We start from the raw sequence: 17,296 nt of genomic DNA on the forward strand, positions 1-17,296 counted from the left end.
CCCTAGAGTGGCCAGCCCTGATAATACATGCCTCGCTGGATTTCAGACATGCCATGGACCAGTGATAGCTACCTGCCTCCTCCTGGGGAGGGGACACATATATAGTTTGAATATGAGAAAAATGTAAATAATTTTTATCCACAGGGAGAACTATGGTAGATTAAAGATGGCCACCATTTTTTTGCTTCTCCTTTTAAAGAAAGTAGAGTCTATTTTCCTGAACCCCAGAATCTGTGCTGACCTTATGACTTGCTTTGCACAGCAGAATGTGGTAAAAGGGACAGCACTGTCAGTTCCAGGCTTAACCTTAAAGAAGAACGGCAGCTTTTGCTTTTTTTCTCTTGAGATGCAATCATTCTGTAAAGAAATTCTAGCAAGACTACTTAATAATGATAGGACACCATGAGAGATAGATGGAGAGAACTCATCCTTCTAGCCATCTCTGCCAACGCCCCAGACATATGCGTGAAACCATCTTTAGGTTTCTGTTCCAGCCACCAGCTGTATGCAGCTGTACAAGTGACACCAGGTGACATCAGCCTCAGCCTTCCTTTACTTCTCTATTGTCATAAGACTAGTATACTACTAAGAGTTAATTTTTCTTTGACTATCTCATAGACAGGTAAATTATCATGAACATTAGTTGTTCAACAAAAACACAGACGTGCAAAATATTTCACTAATTGTAATTTTCTAAGGATACACGTTAGAAATGTATTTTCTTATGATTCATGTTTTCCCACCAGCCTAGGTATGACAAAATTTCATATAAATTGTATAAACCTCAGAAGTGTTCAGAAAGAAATCTTCATTCTTATTATCAGTCCTAGAATTTAATGTCATCTCTGAAAGTGTAGCGGACACTGAGTATCTGAAATGGGACTTACTGTTGCCAGGTCTAAAGGTGTCTGGCCTTCTTGGTTCTTCATAGTGGGATCTGCACCGTGCGCCAGGAGAAGGGCGCACAGCTGTGTCCTTCCCTTCTGGGCTGCTTCATGAAGAGGAGTGAATGCCCACTTGTCCGTCGCATTTACACATGTGTTGTATTTTATCAGTAATGCTGCTATGTCAACATGCTGAAGGAAAACAAAAGGATCACAGAGTTAAGAATGAAATCATGGGGGGGGGGGCACCTGTGGCTCAGTGAGTAGGGCGCCGGCCCCATATACTGAGGGTAGCAGGTTTGAACCCAGCCCCGGCCAAACTCCAAAAACAACAACAACAAAAAAAAGAATGAGATCATCTAGTTCACTGGACATACTATCAGGTAAATTTGTACATCTGTTCCTAAGTATGTATGCATGTACTTACTCAGTGAGAGTCTCACTGTGTTGCTCCAGGCTACAGCTCATAGCAACCTCAACTTCTGGGTTCAAGCAATCCTCTTGCCTCAGCCTCCTGAGTAGCTGGGACTACAGGCACCTGCTACAGCGCCCAGTTAGTTTTTCTGTTTTTAATAGAAATGGGTCTTATTCTTGCTGAGGGTGGCCTCTACCTCCTAGCCTCACGCAATCCTCCCATCTCAGCCTCCTAGCCTCAAGCAATCCTCCCAGAATGCATGAGACACCACACCTACACTTATTTAATGATTTCACCCTCTCTCTGTATTCTCATCCTTTATAGAAGTTTTCTCAGGAAAAAAAAATTTTTTGATCCATCCACCTGTACTGTGGACTCTTATCTTTTCTTGACGCCTCCAAAATCTCAATTCCTCAAGAATTCTTTCACTCTGTAATTATTTATGGGCTTTAAAAACAAATCCAGCCCTCAATATATTTAGGCTTATCTTAAACGTGAAGTGAAACTAGTACCTGATCTCAAGGCTTCTATCAATGGTCTGAGCTACCTGCCCAGCTTTTCAAATGAGCATTCTATACACACGGCTCCTCTTCCTACCTTCCCATTTCTCTTTCAACCCACTGCAACCTGATCTATTTATTGAAACACTCATTTCAAAGATTCTCAATGTTTTCATCTTAGCCTTTGAAAAAGTAGCATAACCAAACAACATTGTATAAAAATTAGTTTATGGCATCCATGATTTAGGAGTGAGGAATTGTTAGCAGCAGATACACTAATAACGCGGGCAGGAGGTGATGAGAACGCTGAACTGGGATGGTAACAGAAGAATGGGAAAGAAGGATTAAATCTGAGAAAATTTGAAAGAAAAAAATTGGATTGAAAAAGACAAATTTGTAACTGAAGAAGAAAAAGATAGAAAAGTCAAAGGTGACCACAGTTTTCTGGAGGGAAGATTAAAAAGCAAAGGTAGAACTATTAACAGGACTGAAGTCATAAAAGTATAAGTAGGCGTGAAAATCTAAGACAGATAAAGTTCACTTGGGGTGGGCAGCTTTTGCAGTCCTATAAATGGTTTGACAGAAAAGACTAGAGTGCAGGTGAGAGGGCATCATTTATTTATTCACTTCACTCTCCTGCCCATTTCCCACCAAACAAACATTTGCTCAACTCCTATGAAAGGCCTGGTATTAGAGGGAGGGACTCTAGGGAGATTACAAAGTGGAAGACAGGATTCATCAATGTAAATAATGAACTCACTATGAAAAGGAATATGGAAGACAATTGCAAGGGGGATTAATGCATTGAAAACAACAATATTTTGGCAAAGAAGAATGGGAGAGAAGAGAACTAAGCACTATAGAATTACAAAAGGCAGGACATACAAGCCGGTGTAGCAGAAGTTCCAAGGAGAATGGGTTTTCTCAAATAATAAGAGCTCTGCATGGCAAAAGGTTTTAGCTTCTTCCCAAAATAAGATAATCAATTATGTATAGGTAATACTGATGTAACAATTAGGCCTTTAAGAATACCAAAAATAACTAGCATGTTTTTATAAATACATTTAAAGATGTTAGGCTGGTTACCACCAAAGTGTTTCTGAAATCTATTTCAACTTCATATTTCTATAATTTTGTGTGACTGGCACATTTATGTCCTCTATGAATACATTTCTTGGTATAACTTGGATCATTTTTGGTAATTAAATGGGAATGTATTTCTAACTCATGCTGCTGCCAACTAAAATATACTGAGTTTTTTTCAAGTGGACGTTTCTATGAGTGGGAAGAGATAGGGAAGGTGAAGAAAGAAAGATCCCAATATATAACTTAAGGCATGTTACTTTATAACTTCCTTAAGATGTAATCTTCTCTGCACTCTTGAAGACATTCACTGCAAAAAGAACAGGCACTTTTTCTGAGGTAGTATTAAAGTTTTTTATGCAACCCAAATATCTGTATTTACTAACTTTGGGGAAGTGTACTTTTGGAAAAAACAAAAAGAAAATTAAATTTAAAGGTATAGACAGTCAATTCCTAAGAAAAGTTCCACATTTGCTGACAATATAAAGTCTTCCTCCTCCAAAATATAAAGAAAAAGAAAAGAAAAGCAGCAGAATAAGACAATCAGCTTAGGGCTTCTGAGAACAGGTTATGTTTTGTGATCCTTTGGGGATTATGATATCATCATAAAACTGATTCTACAGTTGAATTATTTTTAGATTTTCTAACACAAAAGATGAAAACAGATGTATCCTTTGTGATACACATGTACTATCAAAATCACTTAAACTCAAACCTACAAATTTATCTCCCTTAATTCACAGGATTAATTCATAAGATTATTCAAAGGATATATAGAGAGCAAAGACAGTAATTTTTGTTAAGTTAATCCAAAAGCATAAAATCATTTCAAGCTTCTTCCCAGTAAAGTTATAAGCTATGTGAACAGTGTTTCTGATGATTTATTTTATTCTACTCCCATGCTAATTTGCAGAATAATACAATTTGGTAGAATAATTTACATAGGCTCCCAAAATTAGATAGTCCCAGGAAAATTATGTGTTTGTGAATGTGTACGTATGTATCAAATGAACTGTATATCTGGAATGTATTATTAAACTTTCTTTATATTGAATTTATAGTTATGCTTACAGAAAGCAATTACATGCTTGTTAAATTTGTTGACAAACGTCTGAAAGGGCAATGAATAGGAAAGAGTATATTACTACCCAAATAGACTAAAAACACAATTCTTAAGCTGTTTAATTTTTTCAAACAGCTATACCACTGAGGCAAAAATAGTAACCAAAATTTAAGGCTGACAGTGCAATAAACAAGTTCTATTCCATACACTATATAAAAGCAAAATATTAAACTGGAAGGTTTAGAAAAGGAACTGAACTCTGTTGGACGGTTTAAAAACGCCAGTTTAATATAGTTTTATAATACAGCTGTAAGACAAAATAATTTTTATGACAAATACAACATAAAAAGACTGAGAAGCCCTTAATTTAATTTTTAAAAGATGGGAAGTAAGGGGAAAAGAAATCTGCTTGGGCTCCAGTGAGAGCCATTTAATTATACAGAGCCTTTCTTACAATGATGCCATGAAATCTCCCAAATATTATGTATTTTAGAGAAAACCCTGGAAAATGAAACAGTTGAGAAAGTAAATTAATCAGCTAATTGATTTAGTCTTGTAAGAGAAAATTACTTGTTTGGGGGTAATAAATAAATGCCAATGTTTTACATTTACTGAATAGCAAAAAATGAACCGTGTCGTAAATATGCACTCAAAAATAGTACAAGGCATTACAGTACTCGTATAAAGAACACTAACCAGAATAAGGGCATATCACCATTCATATTGGCTCTCATGAAACTTGTAACTTTTATTGAAGCTTCTTAAACTACATGTTTTTCCATTTGGAAAAACTGAGGGGGCAAGGCCCAAAGACAGAGAGCAGATTGAGATCTTTAGAGAAAAGGTGTAAATATGCACCAAAGAACAATTACCAATAAATAATAGCATGTAAATAACTTTTTGTAGTTTCACAGATATCTCATATTACTATTTTATCCCCAGGCTAGTCAATTAATCTGTGACTAACGCTGACACGGAGCTGATACACACGGGTAGTATTCCTAGGCTGCAAGACGTAAGTGACATGCAGCCTTTACTCTGACTGGCTTAGTGCATCAGCCGTGGGAAGCCATTCTATAATACTAACATCAGATAACCTTGCATTGGGCCTTCAATTACAGAATGCACATTCCACATGCACAGTCTCTTTTGATCATCATAATACCCTGGTGAGAAGGTCTTAGCACTCAACTATTCAACTTTTACTAGTGAGAAAAATTAAGATTAGAAAAATTGAGGCACTTGCTGAAGACTCGTGAGTTATTGAACAGAAGAGTAAAGACTCAATCCCAGATCTCAAGTTTAGGTTTTCTATTACACTACAGATGCCTTCTATCACACAGAAGCCATTTCCCTGGCAAGCTGAAAATGGGAGCAAGTCTGATGACATTAGGTAATGCTATACCTGTAACTGCTCTATGTTTAGTTTAGAAACCTCTATTCCAGACATATGGCCACAAAACCTCTATTCCAGACAAGTGCCACAAAACCATCTACTTTCTAAAATGAATGCCTATGGCCGGGCCAGATAAAGCATCATCAGATTCACAGGATAAATAAAACATAACCAGTGTTTTGCCACCTTACAGAAAAATAAAGACTGAAGCCCTATAATTTCATTTAAATATCCAGCCAAGGCATATGTATAGAATGAATAAAAAGGAACCTAGGTTCCTTTCTTTAGAAAGACACCTAGGTTTATATACCTACAGATAATTAAAACATAGTTGTACCTACCCTTTAGCCAAGGGAAGACAAAATAGCTTTTTAAAGTTTTACACTGTTTTAACGTCAATCTTTATTTTAAGTCTATTAATTGAGATTAAGAGAAATACTGATTCAATGTGGTTACTGATAACAGATTATAAGGTTACAAATGGCATTAAATAAAATCATTTAGTAGAGCAGAGGTTCTCAATGGGGAGGATGGCAACTGAGAATCATCGTGTGTCAGGAGAGATGACTGAGGGGAGTGGGTTACACACATGAAAAATGTGATGATAAAAACAAAACAAGTCAAGAAATCACTAAATAAAGGTTTCAGTGAATAATAACAGCTCATAGTCATTGGCTCGCAAACATTTAATTTTTGAATTTCTAAGCTTAACACATGAAGAATTTTTTTTAGAGTGACTCAAATAATCCACCCACGACGGAAAAATACCTGTGATAAACACATTATCTAGCTCATTAGCATTCTTTAATACAAGGTTAGATTGAATAAAGTTAACCCAAACCTCTGTCAAATGCCCTCTAAATAGCCTAGAGAATGTTCTGTTCATTTTTACCTCATTAAGTTGCCTTCATTTACGAAGAGCTAACCATTAGAGATTTAACAAACAGGAAAGCATAAAAAGAAACAGTGATAAAATGTGTGCATTTTTTTTTTCACTTGGTATTAGAAAAGGAGAGCAGTAATAATGGAAAATGGTGAAATAAAGTAATGAGAAATGGAACAGTGGGCTTCTGGTCAGGAGATTACGCAGGACAGCTATAAGCAGGCAGGAACTAAGACACCGCTGACCTGCACATCACGTTACTCTAGCTGCAAAAGAGACCCATAGTAAATTTTATTCCCCCCACACTGGTTGTTAAATGACACACATGTAGAGTAACAGCTAAACATTTTTTCCATCAGAAGAATTAGGATCAAAACCTAAAATATTTACTTTATGAATTGAATTTTACTTTCTTTATCCTCTGTGATAGCTAAGAACATTGAGGTGACAGAACTTCCTTACATCCAATGTATGGGATCTACTGTAGTTTACACAGTTGATATCTAAGCTTTATTAGATAGGTCATTATTATAACTGCCACCACTGAGCCTTACAAATTAGTAGGTTTATAGAGAAGATAAGAGACTCTAAGTTCTACTGATCCCATCAGTTTTATAAACCCTTAACTGAAGCTAAGTAAAGAGATTAGTAGAGTACAATATGGAGAGAAGGAAGTGCTGAAAATTTGCCTCCAAATGACACCTAAGTACATGCATAGGTATAAATTAAGGGTAATAGGATTATACATAAATATATATGCAGCATATTAGCAGTCAATATTAAGCATGCCAGGGTTTTGGTAGAAATATTTGTTGTTCAGTGAAATTGAGAATCCTATGTGTAAAAAGGTTAAAAAAATCTAATAATTTTAATAAAAGAATAATCATTTTTGGAAAGGTAATTTTAAATACTACAGTTTTAAAAGAATTTCAGTACTAATGACATGTTTATTAACTATAATAGTTTCAATTAATTTATGACTTTCTTAACAGACCAACTCAAAACTGGATTGCTGGCTTTCCTCACAGTATTCCCACTCCAATTTGTCATCTCCCTGAAATCCTGGTCTTTGCAGAACGGGTCTGAGAAGATGACAGTCTCATTATGGAAGGCAAGCGAGGAGATAGCAGGGAGAGAGAACACGGAGATCAAGGTGTTTAGTTCAATTTCTATTTATAGTTTGTCAGCCTTTGGCAAATCTAGAAACCATCCTCATTAACAGCAATTTCAACTGTGAGAACACCTGGTAGGCACAATCTGGCAACTGTGGATTTTTTTTTAAGAGACAGAGTCTCACTTTATAGCCCTCAGTAGAGTGCTGTGACGTCACAGCTCAAAGCAACCTCCAACTCTGGGGCTGAGGCGGTTCTCTTGCCTCAGCCTCCTGAGTAGCTGGGACTACAGGCACCTACCATAACACCCAGCTATTTTTTTGTTGCAGTTTGGCCGGGGCCGGGTTCGAACCCACCACCTTTGGTATATGGAGCCGGCACCCCACCCACTGAACCACAGGCACCGCCTGCAACTGTGGACTTTTACCGTGAAGTAAGGATTAAGTGGATGAAGAGTCAACCAGGAGCCTCCATCTATTTCCGCCGCAGTGATCCATCAGGATTGAGGGGATCTTAGCTACTTCCTGTCAATCAGTTCCAAGAAATTGCAGTGAGGCCCTGCAACGCATTCCTCTTCCTCTTACAACTGATCATTGCAGGTACAGTACTTAAAGAATGACCCTGGACTTGCAGTGGGGGGTTTTAGCAACTCAAACTCCATGAAATCATATATACCAATTGCTCTACTAGAACTTTTTTATTTTTTTTGAAATGTAATTTTGCTGTAAACTCCTGAGCTGAAGTGATCTTCCTACCTTAGTCTCTCAAGTAGTTGGAACTACAGGTGAGCATCACGGTGCCCAGTGACTTGTACGTTTTTCAGATGCTGATAATAAACTAAGCCATTATAATTTCCAAACCTACATAGGTTTTTATAGTTCCTAAACCCTACTTGAGGGAGAGTCCAGAAATACATTTATCCGTAAATATTAACTGAGTCACATTACACACCTGTTACTGTGCTAGATAATGTGGATATACCAAAAAACTATAAAAGCATGGTCATTGGCCAAAACATAGTTAAATTTAACTAGGAAGGCAAGAAGAAGCTCTGAGTAGAGTAAAATTGTACTAACCTATGCTACTGGTTAGATTATCTACTTACTTTGTGCACAGTACATATTTTAATAAAGTAGTAAACGTTAGGGAAGTTTTCTAGAACTTTAGCAAGCTCACCCCGTAAGATGCTGCATTATGAAGAGGAATTAAACCCCCCTTGTCCTGGGCATTAACATCTGCTCCATGCTCTAGGAGATATTCAGCTACTTCCAGGTTGTTGTAGCCTGCTATTAGAGTTAAACAAAAGAAGGCAAACATGTCAGTTTAAAAAGAAAAATATACATACATGTACACAAATAATATGGACCATAAAATGTTCATTTGTTTAAAAAAAAATACTAATATCACAAAATTGAGAGCACTTATAATAAGCAATTCCTTGTATTTACTAAGTAGTCTCTTTTAGCATTGCCTTCATCTTCTAGTAAACTGTATTACGTACCCAAGAAAAATAAAAAGGAGACTTGGTAGCACTGGTGACACTTACCTGCCAGGTGCAAAGGAGTAGAGTTTCTGCCCTGGGTGTCTCTGCAGTTGATGTTCTCTGGGGTGCACAGCTTCTGTACTCTTGCCAGGCAGCCCTTTTTGGCAGCATCCAACAAGGCAGCATCCCCTCTCAGTAAGTCCTGAATGTCTGTGTCTCCTTCTTTTACCAAATCCAGAGGTGTATTTCCATCTCTGTTCTTTTTAGTTGGATCTGCTCCATGCTACAAAGAAGAAAAACCAATCAAATGGGGCTTGTATGTTCTGTAGGTAGGTCTGGCAGCATGCATGTATTTACTTATTTTGCTATTTCTCTATTCAGCAATATGTTGGGTCAGCTTTCTAACTACTACTCAATCAACGCCTCCAGATCGATGGTGATGAAGAGGAGGGTGTTAAGCATCTTTCACTTGTCATGTCATGTACTATTTCTCAGCCTTTCAGTTATCTTTGGAAAACTTTTCCTTTTAAGAACATTAATTTTGACCAGACTTCAATTACATAAGATACTTACACATATTATGAAAAAGACGACAGAAAAGGAAGTGAAAAAAGTACCTAATTCTAAATGCCTTCACCACAAAAAAAGTTTAGTAATTTTTTTATATTTTCATAGTAAGTCTCAATACATTATCATAAAATAGGTACTAATGTATTAAAAATTACTCTGATTTTAAAAGTGTAATTGCCTAATATGTATGAGATAAAGTAAATAAATGTAAAGAATTTTTATTATGGGCCTGATGTAGACTGCTGTGGAAATTAAAAATAAGCCAAGCTAGACAATTGATTCACAATGCCCTAGAAGTTATTTCTTACCAACCAGTGACAATAAAAATGAGTATTAAATATAGTGTTCTTTTCAACTTATCAGAGTATATTCAGGCTGGGCGCGGTGGCTCATGCCTGTACTCTCAGCTCTCTGGGAGGCCAAGGCGGGTGGATTGCCTGAGCTCAGGAGTTAAAGACCAGCCTAAGCAAGAGTGAGACCCCATCTCTAAAAAAGGAGCTGGGTGTGGTGGCAGGCAACTCTAGTCCCAACTAGTTGGGAGGCTGAGGCAAGTGGATCACTTGAGCCCAAGAGTTTGAGGTGTGAGGTTGCTGTCAGGCATCACACCATGGCACTCTACCAAGAGTGACAAAGTGATACACTGTCAATAAAATAAAATAATATCTATCTATCTATCTCTCTCTATATATATATACACATATATCTTCAATACCATAAAAGTGATGGGAGAATAATTTTACATATATCTAATGAGAACCTTTTTTCCTCTAGTTTAAATAAAAAGAAAAAACCACAAATATGTATGTCTGGTCATTTTAAAAATATTTTAACTTAAAAGGAATATAAAGTTATCATTAGTTTCATATAACTACTAGTTTTTACTATTTGACATTACTATTTTACATATCCTCAAAATCTGTATGAATAATTTTGTTTAGAGATAAATTTATATTTAAAATCTGATATTTAGTTCTAAGATAAAATGATTAAATAATTTTTAATAATGAAGAATGAGTTCCATAATAATAAAATATCCAGTAAGAAAAAAGTCAACTTGATGGAAAAACTTGTTTCTCCTTGCATATTTTTTTCTGATATTAATACTGAATTCTGATATTAATACTGAAAGTATAAGCAATCCAAATGATTTCAACTCTTTCCAAACCCTACTTTGATGACATGCATTTAATCAAAAAAGTTCTGAAATTCACTTCAGCACTACTCAAAGATAAGTAAATATCACGGTAACACATGTAAATGGTCTCCTGTAAAACAAAAAATGCAGGCTCAGCACCTGTAGCTCAGCAGCTAGGGCGCCAGCCACTTACACAGAAGCTGGCAAGTTTGAATCCAGCCTGGGCTTGCCAAACGACAACAACTATAACCAAAAATAAATAAATAAATAAAAAATAGCCGGGGCTCAGCGCCTGTAGCTCAGTGGCTAGGGCACCAGCCACATACACCGGATTTGGCGGGTTCAAATCCAGCCCAGGCCTGCCAAACAACAATGACAACTACAACCAAAAAATAGCCGGGCGTTGTGGCAGGCGCCTGTAGTCCCAGCTACTTGGGAGGATGAGGCGAGAGAATCGCTTAAGCCCAAGAGGTAGAGGTCACTGTAAACTATGATGCCACGGCACTCTACCCAGGGTGACAGCTTGAGATGCTCTCTCCCCACCCCACCCCACAAAAAACAAAACAGAAAATGCAGTCTCTGTGGCACTTATTATTCTTAATAGGATAAAACACTCCCGATTTCATTTCAAGTAATAACCAAAATATGATACAATTACTTAATTTTTATAACTTTTTTAACTACATACTTTTAAAAGGAGCTTGCAGATTTCATATTTTCCTTTAGCTGCTGCTTCATGTAGAGGGGTAAATTTCCACAAGTCCGCCACATTCACAGAAGCCCCGTGCCTTACTAAAAGCTCAGCTACCTCATAGTGTCCATATGAACAGGCATTATGAAGGGGCACCAAGCCGCTAAACAAAAGAAAATTATCTTAAAGTCATAAAACAAATCTTTGAGTTAAAATGATTCTTATAATAAAAGTACAGTAGAAACTCTGTAAGTCCCATGAGACTGTTATAAATTGGTTAACATAAAGAGGTGGTCAACATAAGGAACTAGGCCTACTCTACTAATACGTACATGTGGTGCATGTCTAGTCTATGAAAATCGGGTCAACTTAAGGAGGTGGTCAACTATGGAGGTTCTACTGAAATCCTATTCTTCTAATACACTGATTATACTGAATACTACTTAAAAAGAAACAGTTCTTTTCTGTTCTTTAAGAAATAATCATCCATTTTTAAATAAGGATTAATGATTTCAAAAATGTCTTTTCAATGTAAGGACTTTTTATACGTTTTGGGTGGATGGATATGTATGTTAAAGCAATCCTTATCCTTACAATATTATATATGTATACATATTCACATATGCATGAGATAAAGCTCCATCACAATACTTTTAATTCAGATTTTCACCTTATTGATATAAGTTACTATAAAGTGATTTCAGAAATAACTAATCAATAATCTGGCTTTATCATGTCTCAGGTTTTCTTCCATTTAATTTTACTAATGAAAAATTATGCACTTACAAAGTATATAATGCAATTCAACTTATGTAGATAAGTTCTACCCTTTATTTTTTTTTATTTTAAAAATCATAATGATTCAGCGGTGGTTTCTGTGCATAGGCTTAAACATTGAGGTGCCAAGCAATGAAAACATACAATCCAAGTGATTCAGAAAAGTATTCAGGAAGAAAAATGCTGACATCAATTAAAAATTCCAGTCAAATAAGAAATAAGGAAACTACACATATTCTGACATGACTCTAAGTTCTGATTTAGCTGACATTCTAAAAAGCCGAAAGATGTTCCAAAAAAAAACAGGATGCATCAAAAGAATAAGTTACACTTAATTAAGACAGGGCAAAAACAATGAGATCAAATGCCTTTTTTTGTTGTTTTGCAATGAAATATGCAAAATGCCAAAATGGGTAATAGAAACAAATGTTGAATGCTGTCCAATGTTTTATAGCACTTTGAAGGAATTACTAATATTGTTATTGAATGTTCGTGTCTGATGTGCACCTTTAAAAGGATAAATAAACACATGATGGTTACTTGAAGCTTTACCTGTTTAGTCTACTATTCTCTATTATGCAATTGCACAGAAAGGTGCTGGCTTACTTGAAGATGGTATGAAATGAACTCAGAATATGGAGATTCATATTAGTTAAAATTCTCTTGTCACATTTTTAAGTAGCTTCTGTGGCTGCTTTAAGCTTTGTCTAGATGAATTCAAATAATCTAGCAAACTAATATAAAAATATACGATATCTAAAGTGGTAAAAATAAAATTATATTCCTAGTAATACCGGTGACCTTGGGATGGGCAACTTTTTTTTGGACAAGAGTATACATTTTTAATAGCAAAAAACTGTGGATAAGTAATAACTTTTAAACTGTATAAAACTATAAAATATTTGTATAAAATAATAAAATAGTATATATTGGCATTAAAAGGATGAAATAAACTATGAATATGGAAAGACATTCAAGAAATACTACTAGATGGAAAGGAAATCACAAAGACTAAATAAAATGACTACCATCATTTGTGTTAAAAACCACCACCACACGACACTTACACTAGCACATACATTTAGAATATCTGGATAATTACATACAAAATTTTAATGTTATATCTCTAGGGGGTAGGCTGACAGGGAATTTTCACGGTCTGTACTGTATACTTCCAGAATCCTTTAACTTACCTTTTAAACAAAAAACATACATTACTTTTTTAATAGGGGAAAAAAATATAAGATTTCAAAATTATTTAAAACCTTTTTCCTCCCCAAAATATGAAGAGAATAAATCCCAAACAGCTAGATTCCAACACGTACCCTTTGTCTTTGGCATGGACGTCAGCACCGTGGTGCAGAAGGTACTCCACGACAGACACGCGATTGTAGCCTGCCGCGAAGTGCAGGGGTGTGGAGTGTCGGCCCTCTAAATCTCTGCAATTCACATTTTGAGGGCTGCAAAGTTGCTTTTATGGTGCACATACACAGACAAACACAAAAAGAACATTAATATTTATTCACAGATTTTGCTCCAAATAATAAAGGCTCTTGGATAAATTATAATTTTCTAATGAATATTTATTTCCTAAGATTATTAGGTAATACCAATGATGTTTAAAAATCAACATTATGCTTAGCTTTATAGTGACTAAAAGTACTTTTACTACATACAAAGTAATTTAATCTTTTTCAACATTTCCTGATCAAAGTTTTAATCAAACAGAAAAACTGACAGTACAGCAAACAATGCCTTGCTATTTCATCTTTATGAGCCTCTTCACCCTGGGACTGTCCGTCATAGCGTATCCGCTTGTTCTAGCATGCTCTCAGCCAGTCTTTCAAGTAAGACCTTCCCCAGTTGACTAGAGAAGTAGAGAGCTCTTGTCTTCTCTAATGTGGATCAAGAAAGCAAAAAGGCTCTAGAAAAATTTATTTTTCTGCTTGGGCCACTCACTTGGCCCTATGATCTAACGGTGCTTTACTTGATTTGGGGGAGTTATTTGTTAAATTTACAAGTCAAACTGATTTTAATCATACTCTAGTTTTTGGCCTTTACTTTCATCTCCCACAGAGATGTCCTCTATATCGCTTTTGTCTCCTTTTCTTTGAATGCTACCATTTCAGCAAAACCCAAATTATAAGCTAAATTTTGTTTACAAAGCAGTAGGAAGCAAAGTAAGCAATGAAAGGTTGTGTCACTGGCAGCAAGATATAGACTATGTAATAATGACAACATTTAAATAATTTACAGTTTATAAACAGCATGATATTCTTTCGGAGGGGGTTATTACACAGGGTGGCCATAAAGTTTACGTGCAATTTGAAATAGTGTGCAATTTTAAACTGCACGTGAACTTTATGGCCACCCTGTATATGAAGTTGATCATTATCTTCATTTTACAGATAAATAAACCACGTCTCAGAGACCTTAAGTGACTTATCCTTTTCAAGGAGCTGGTAAGGGGTAGAATACCCCCCATAAAGACTCACACTGTTTTACTGATTTTTAATTTCTTGGTCTTTATGCTCCATCATACATCATTGCTCACTTTCTTAATGATCTAACTTCAAGGAAACAGTAAGAAAGGTAATGAGAATCAGAAAGGGCAAATAAAGCAGAGAACATAGTGACAGAGTACAAGGTAGAACAGGGGCGGCTTTTCACCCATTTACCAGATTTACTGTTCTCCTGTCACTGTAATAAGCTATTATTATAAGAGAAAAACTAAGAACCTGAAAAGATCTCTATTTCTACTAATATACTGAGTAGGGATGCTACGGTTCAAAGTTTGTGCCCTCCCCAAATTCGTGCTGACACTTAATCCCTGTTGCAGTAGTAGTATGGAGGGCCTTTAGCAGGTGTTTAGTTCATGATGGTTCCTCCCTGATGAGTAATATTACAGTCCTTATAATAGCTGCTGCATACAGCATTTGGCCTTTTTTGCCTTCTGCCATGTGAAAATACGGCATTTGCTCCCTCTGTAAAATGGAGCAACAAGGCTCCATCTTAAAAGCAGAGACAAAGCTTAAGTGATCCCCAGCAGAAACCAGACCTGCCAGTTCCTGGATCCTGGACTTCCCAGATTCTAGAACTGTGAGAAATAAATTTTTATTCCTTATAAATTACCAAGTCTATGGTACTTTGTTAGGGTTAAATCTATAACCACTGGTTCTTATTAGAGATTCATAAAATTTTCTTGGCAAGTAGAGTTACATATAAAGAAAAATCCACCTACTGCACATGATAATTACAATGGCTGAGGGATCGCAAGAATGTTTTCCTATAATAAATGTGTAAATCTTTGGGAATGTATCAAGAAACATCATTTCAAATGTTAACCTACTAATATTTGGGCTTGAGCTAGTTTATATATTTATTAATGGGGCCAAAAATATCATTTTAATTATTGTAAGTGAAATTAAAAGTGCTTTCTTGCAACCTGAAAAAAAATGACTAAAAAGTGCGTGTGTATGTGCGTGCGTGTGTGTTTACTATGAAGGCTTTTTCCTGCCTATGAGTCTTCTTTGCCCATCCTTTTTGTTAGGATTTGAGAAGTCATTCTTAGAAGCTTAAAAAGAATTAGTTAGCAGAACTCAACAGTGCCATCCGAGACATTAAGAGCACTGTCTTACCTTCACAGTTTCCAAGTCTCCAGCTTTAGATGCCTCTAAGAGTCGATAATCAACATCAGAAGTGCGTATCGGTGTACTTTCTGCACAAAGAAAGGGAAGGTTACTGGGGGTTCTTCAACCATCTCTGAGTAGTTAAGGAGGAAAAATTACTTGGTAAGTTGAAGAAGATTAAAGGATCAAAAATTTCTGAGGTCTAATATAGGAGTTTCCCCAATCTTTTTAGGTAAGAAGTGTTTTCTTATTTAAATCTATATCCATCTCATCCTAAACCAAATTTAAATAAATTCCAGTATATGCAAATCCCTTTCTATCGCTACTGCTCCACCCCTCAAATTTGCTGCTCACAAATTTGGCAAACGGAAGTAAGAAAACCTATGACCAGAAGATCAACAACATTTTTATGATATATTGGTTTCACAAAGTGTTGTAGCAAAGCTTTGCCACGGATTTGGATTTTTCTTGCTGGAATCTCCTTATCTTCTAATGCCACAGGTTTATTATATAAATCCAGGGAAGCCACTTGACTTTTGGTACTCAAGGTTTAATTTTTCTTTTTAGTCTCAATGACTTCAATATAAAACAGAAGTACTACTCCTGAAATCAAAATGATCTTAGTATAATCAGTGAACAAAAGGCCTACCGAAACAGACATTTGTTTAATTCACATTTATTGAATGGCTTTAGGGAAATGCAATTTAAAATGTCTGTATAACTGAAAGGTATGGTATCAGTGCTAAAAATAATATAATTAAATGGGGCTATTAAATTTAGAGGCTAACAAAGGAGGTATTTTGAATAATCCTCTACAAAGAAACCAAAAATGCATTTCACACTGGCCCCAAAACAGGTTTTTAAAGAAAATAATTTCTAATGTATCAACCAAAGCATGCTTATGGGCATTAAATGTGGTTTTTAAATGGGCACACGCACAACACAAAAGGACTGAGCTCCAGGAGGCCCACATTATGCTCTGTTATCTGTAACTTTGGACAAATCATGCAACAGCTTAGTTTCTCACTTATAAAGTGAAAGTTAGAAGATTTAAGACTGTGGGAAGATCAAGTGATGCTATGAAAGGTCTCAGATTTCAGAAGAATGGCTTGGCGCCCAGAGCTCAGTGTTTAGGGCACCAGCCACCTACACCAGGGCTGGCGGGTTTGGCTGGGGCCCTGCTAAACAATAACAACCACAATAACAACAAAAAATAGCTGGGCCTTGTGGCAGGCACCTGTAGTCCCAGCTACTTGGGAGGCTGAGGCAAGAGAATCACTTAAGCCCAAGAGTTGGGAGGTTGCTGTGAGCTGTGACACCACAGTGCTTTATTGAAGTCAACAGAGTGAGACTCTGTCTCAAAAAAAAAAAAGTAAATAAAATTAAAAAAAAAAAATAGATTTCATAAGAAATATTTTAGTATTTCTAGTCTAAAGTGATTTGTTCAGGAGAGTGGCTTTTACAGAATAAACTCTAAGAATTCTTTAATGGCAGATAAACTATTTGATCATAATAATACTTAGCAGAAAAGGGGCAACACGTTACCATATATTTTTGTTTGTATTAGTTATCCAGATGAAAAAAATATGAAAAATTAAACTAAAAAGTTCTCACATGTCCTAAATTAAGCATTTAATTATCTATATAATATCTTATTTTAAAAATCAATTTTGAA

General features: G+C 36.0%; 1 protein-coding gene across 1 annotated transcript in view; it reads right to left on the reverse strand.

Annotated features, from left to right (window-relative positions):
- TNKS (tankyrase) overlaps positions 1 to 17,296 on the reverse strand; it is a 203,089-nt gene that overhangs the window by 38,070 nt on the left and 147,723 nt on the right. The window contains exons 13-18 of the mRNA XM_053578550.1: positions 15,631 to 15,710; positions 13,318 to 13,463; positions 11,213 to 11,378; positions 8,883 to 9,102; positions 8,513 to 8,622; positions 888 to 1,076 (exon numbers count right to left, since the gene is read on the reverse strand). Coding sequence (XP_053434525.1) covers positions 888 to 1,076; positions 8,513 to 8,622; positions 8,883 to 9,102; positions 11,213 to 11,378; positions 13,318 to 13,463; positions 15,631 to 15,710 — 911 coding nt within the window. The remainder of the gene's footprint in view (positions 1 to 887; positions 1,077 to 8,512; positions 8,623 to 8,882; positions 9,103 to 11,212; positions 11,379 to 13,317; positions 13,464 to 15,630; positions 15,711 to 17,296) is intronic.

The sequence above is a fragment of the Nycticebus coucang genome, chromosome 24, assembly GCF_027406575.1.
Source record: "Nycticebus coucang isolate mNycCou1 chromosome 24, mNycCou1.pri, whole genome shotgun sequence".
Classification (NCBI taxonomy): Eukaryota; Metazoa; Chordata; class Mammalia; order Primates; family Lorisidae; genus Nycticebus; species Nycticebus coucang.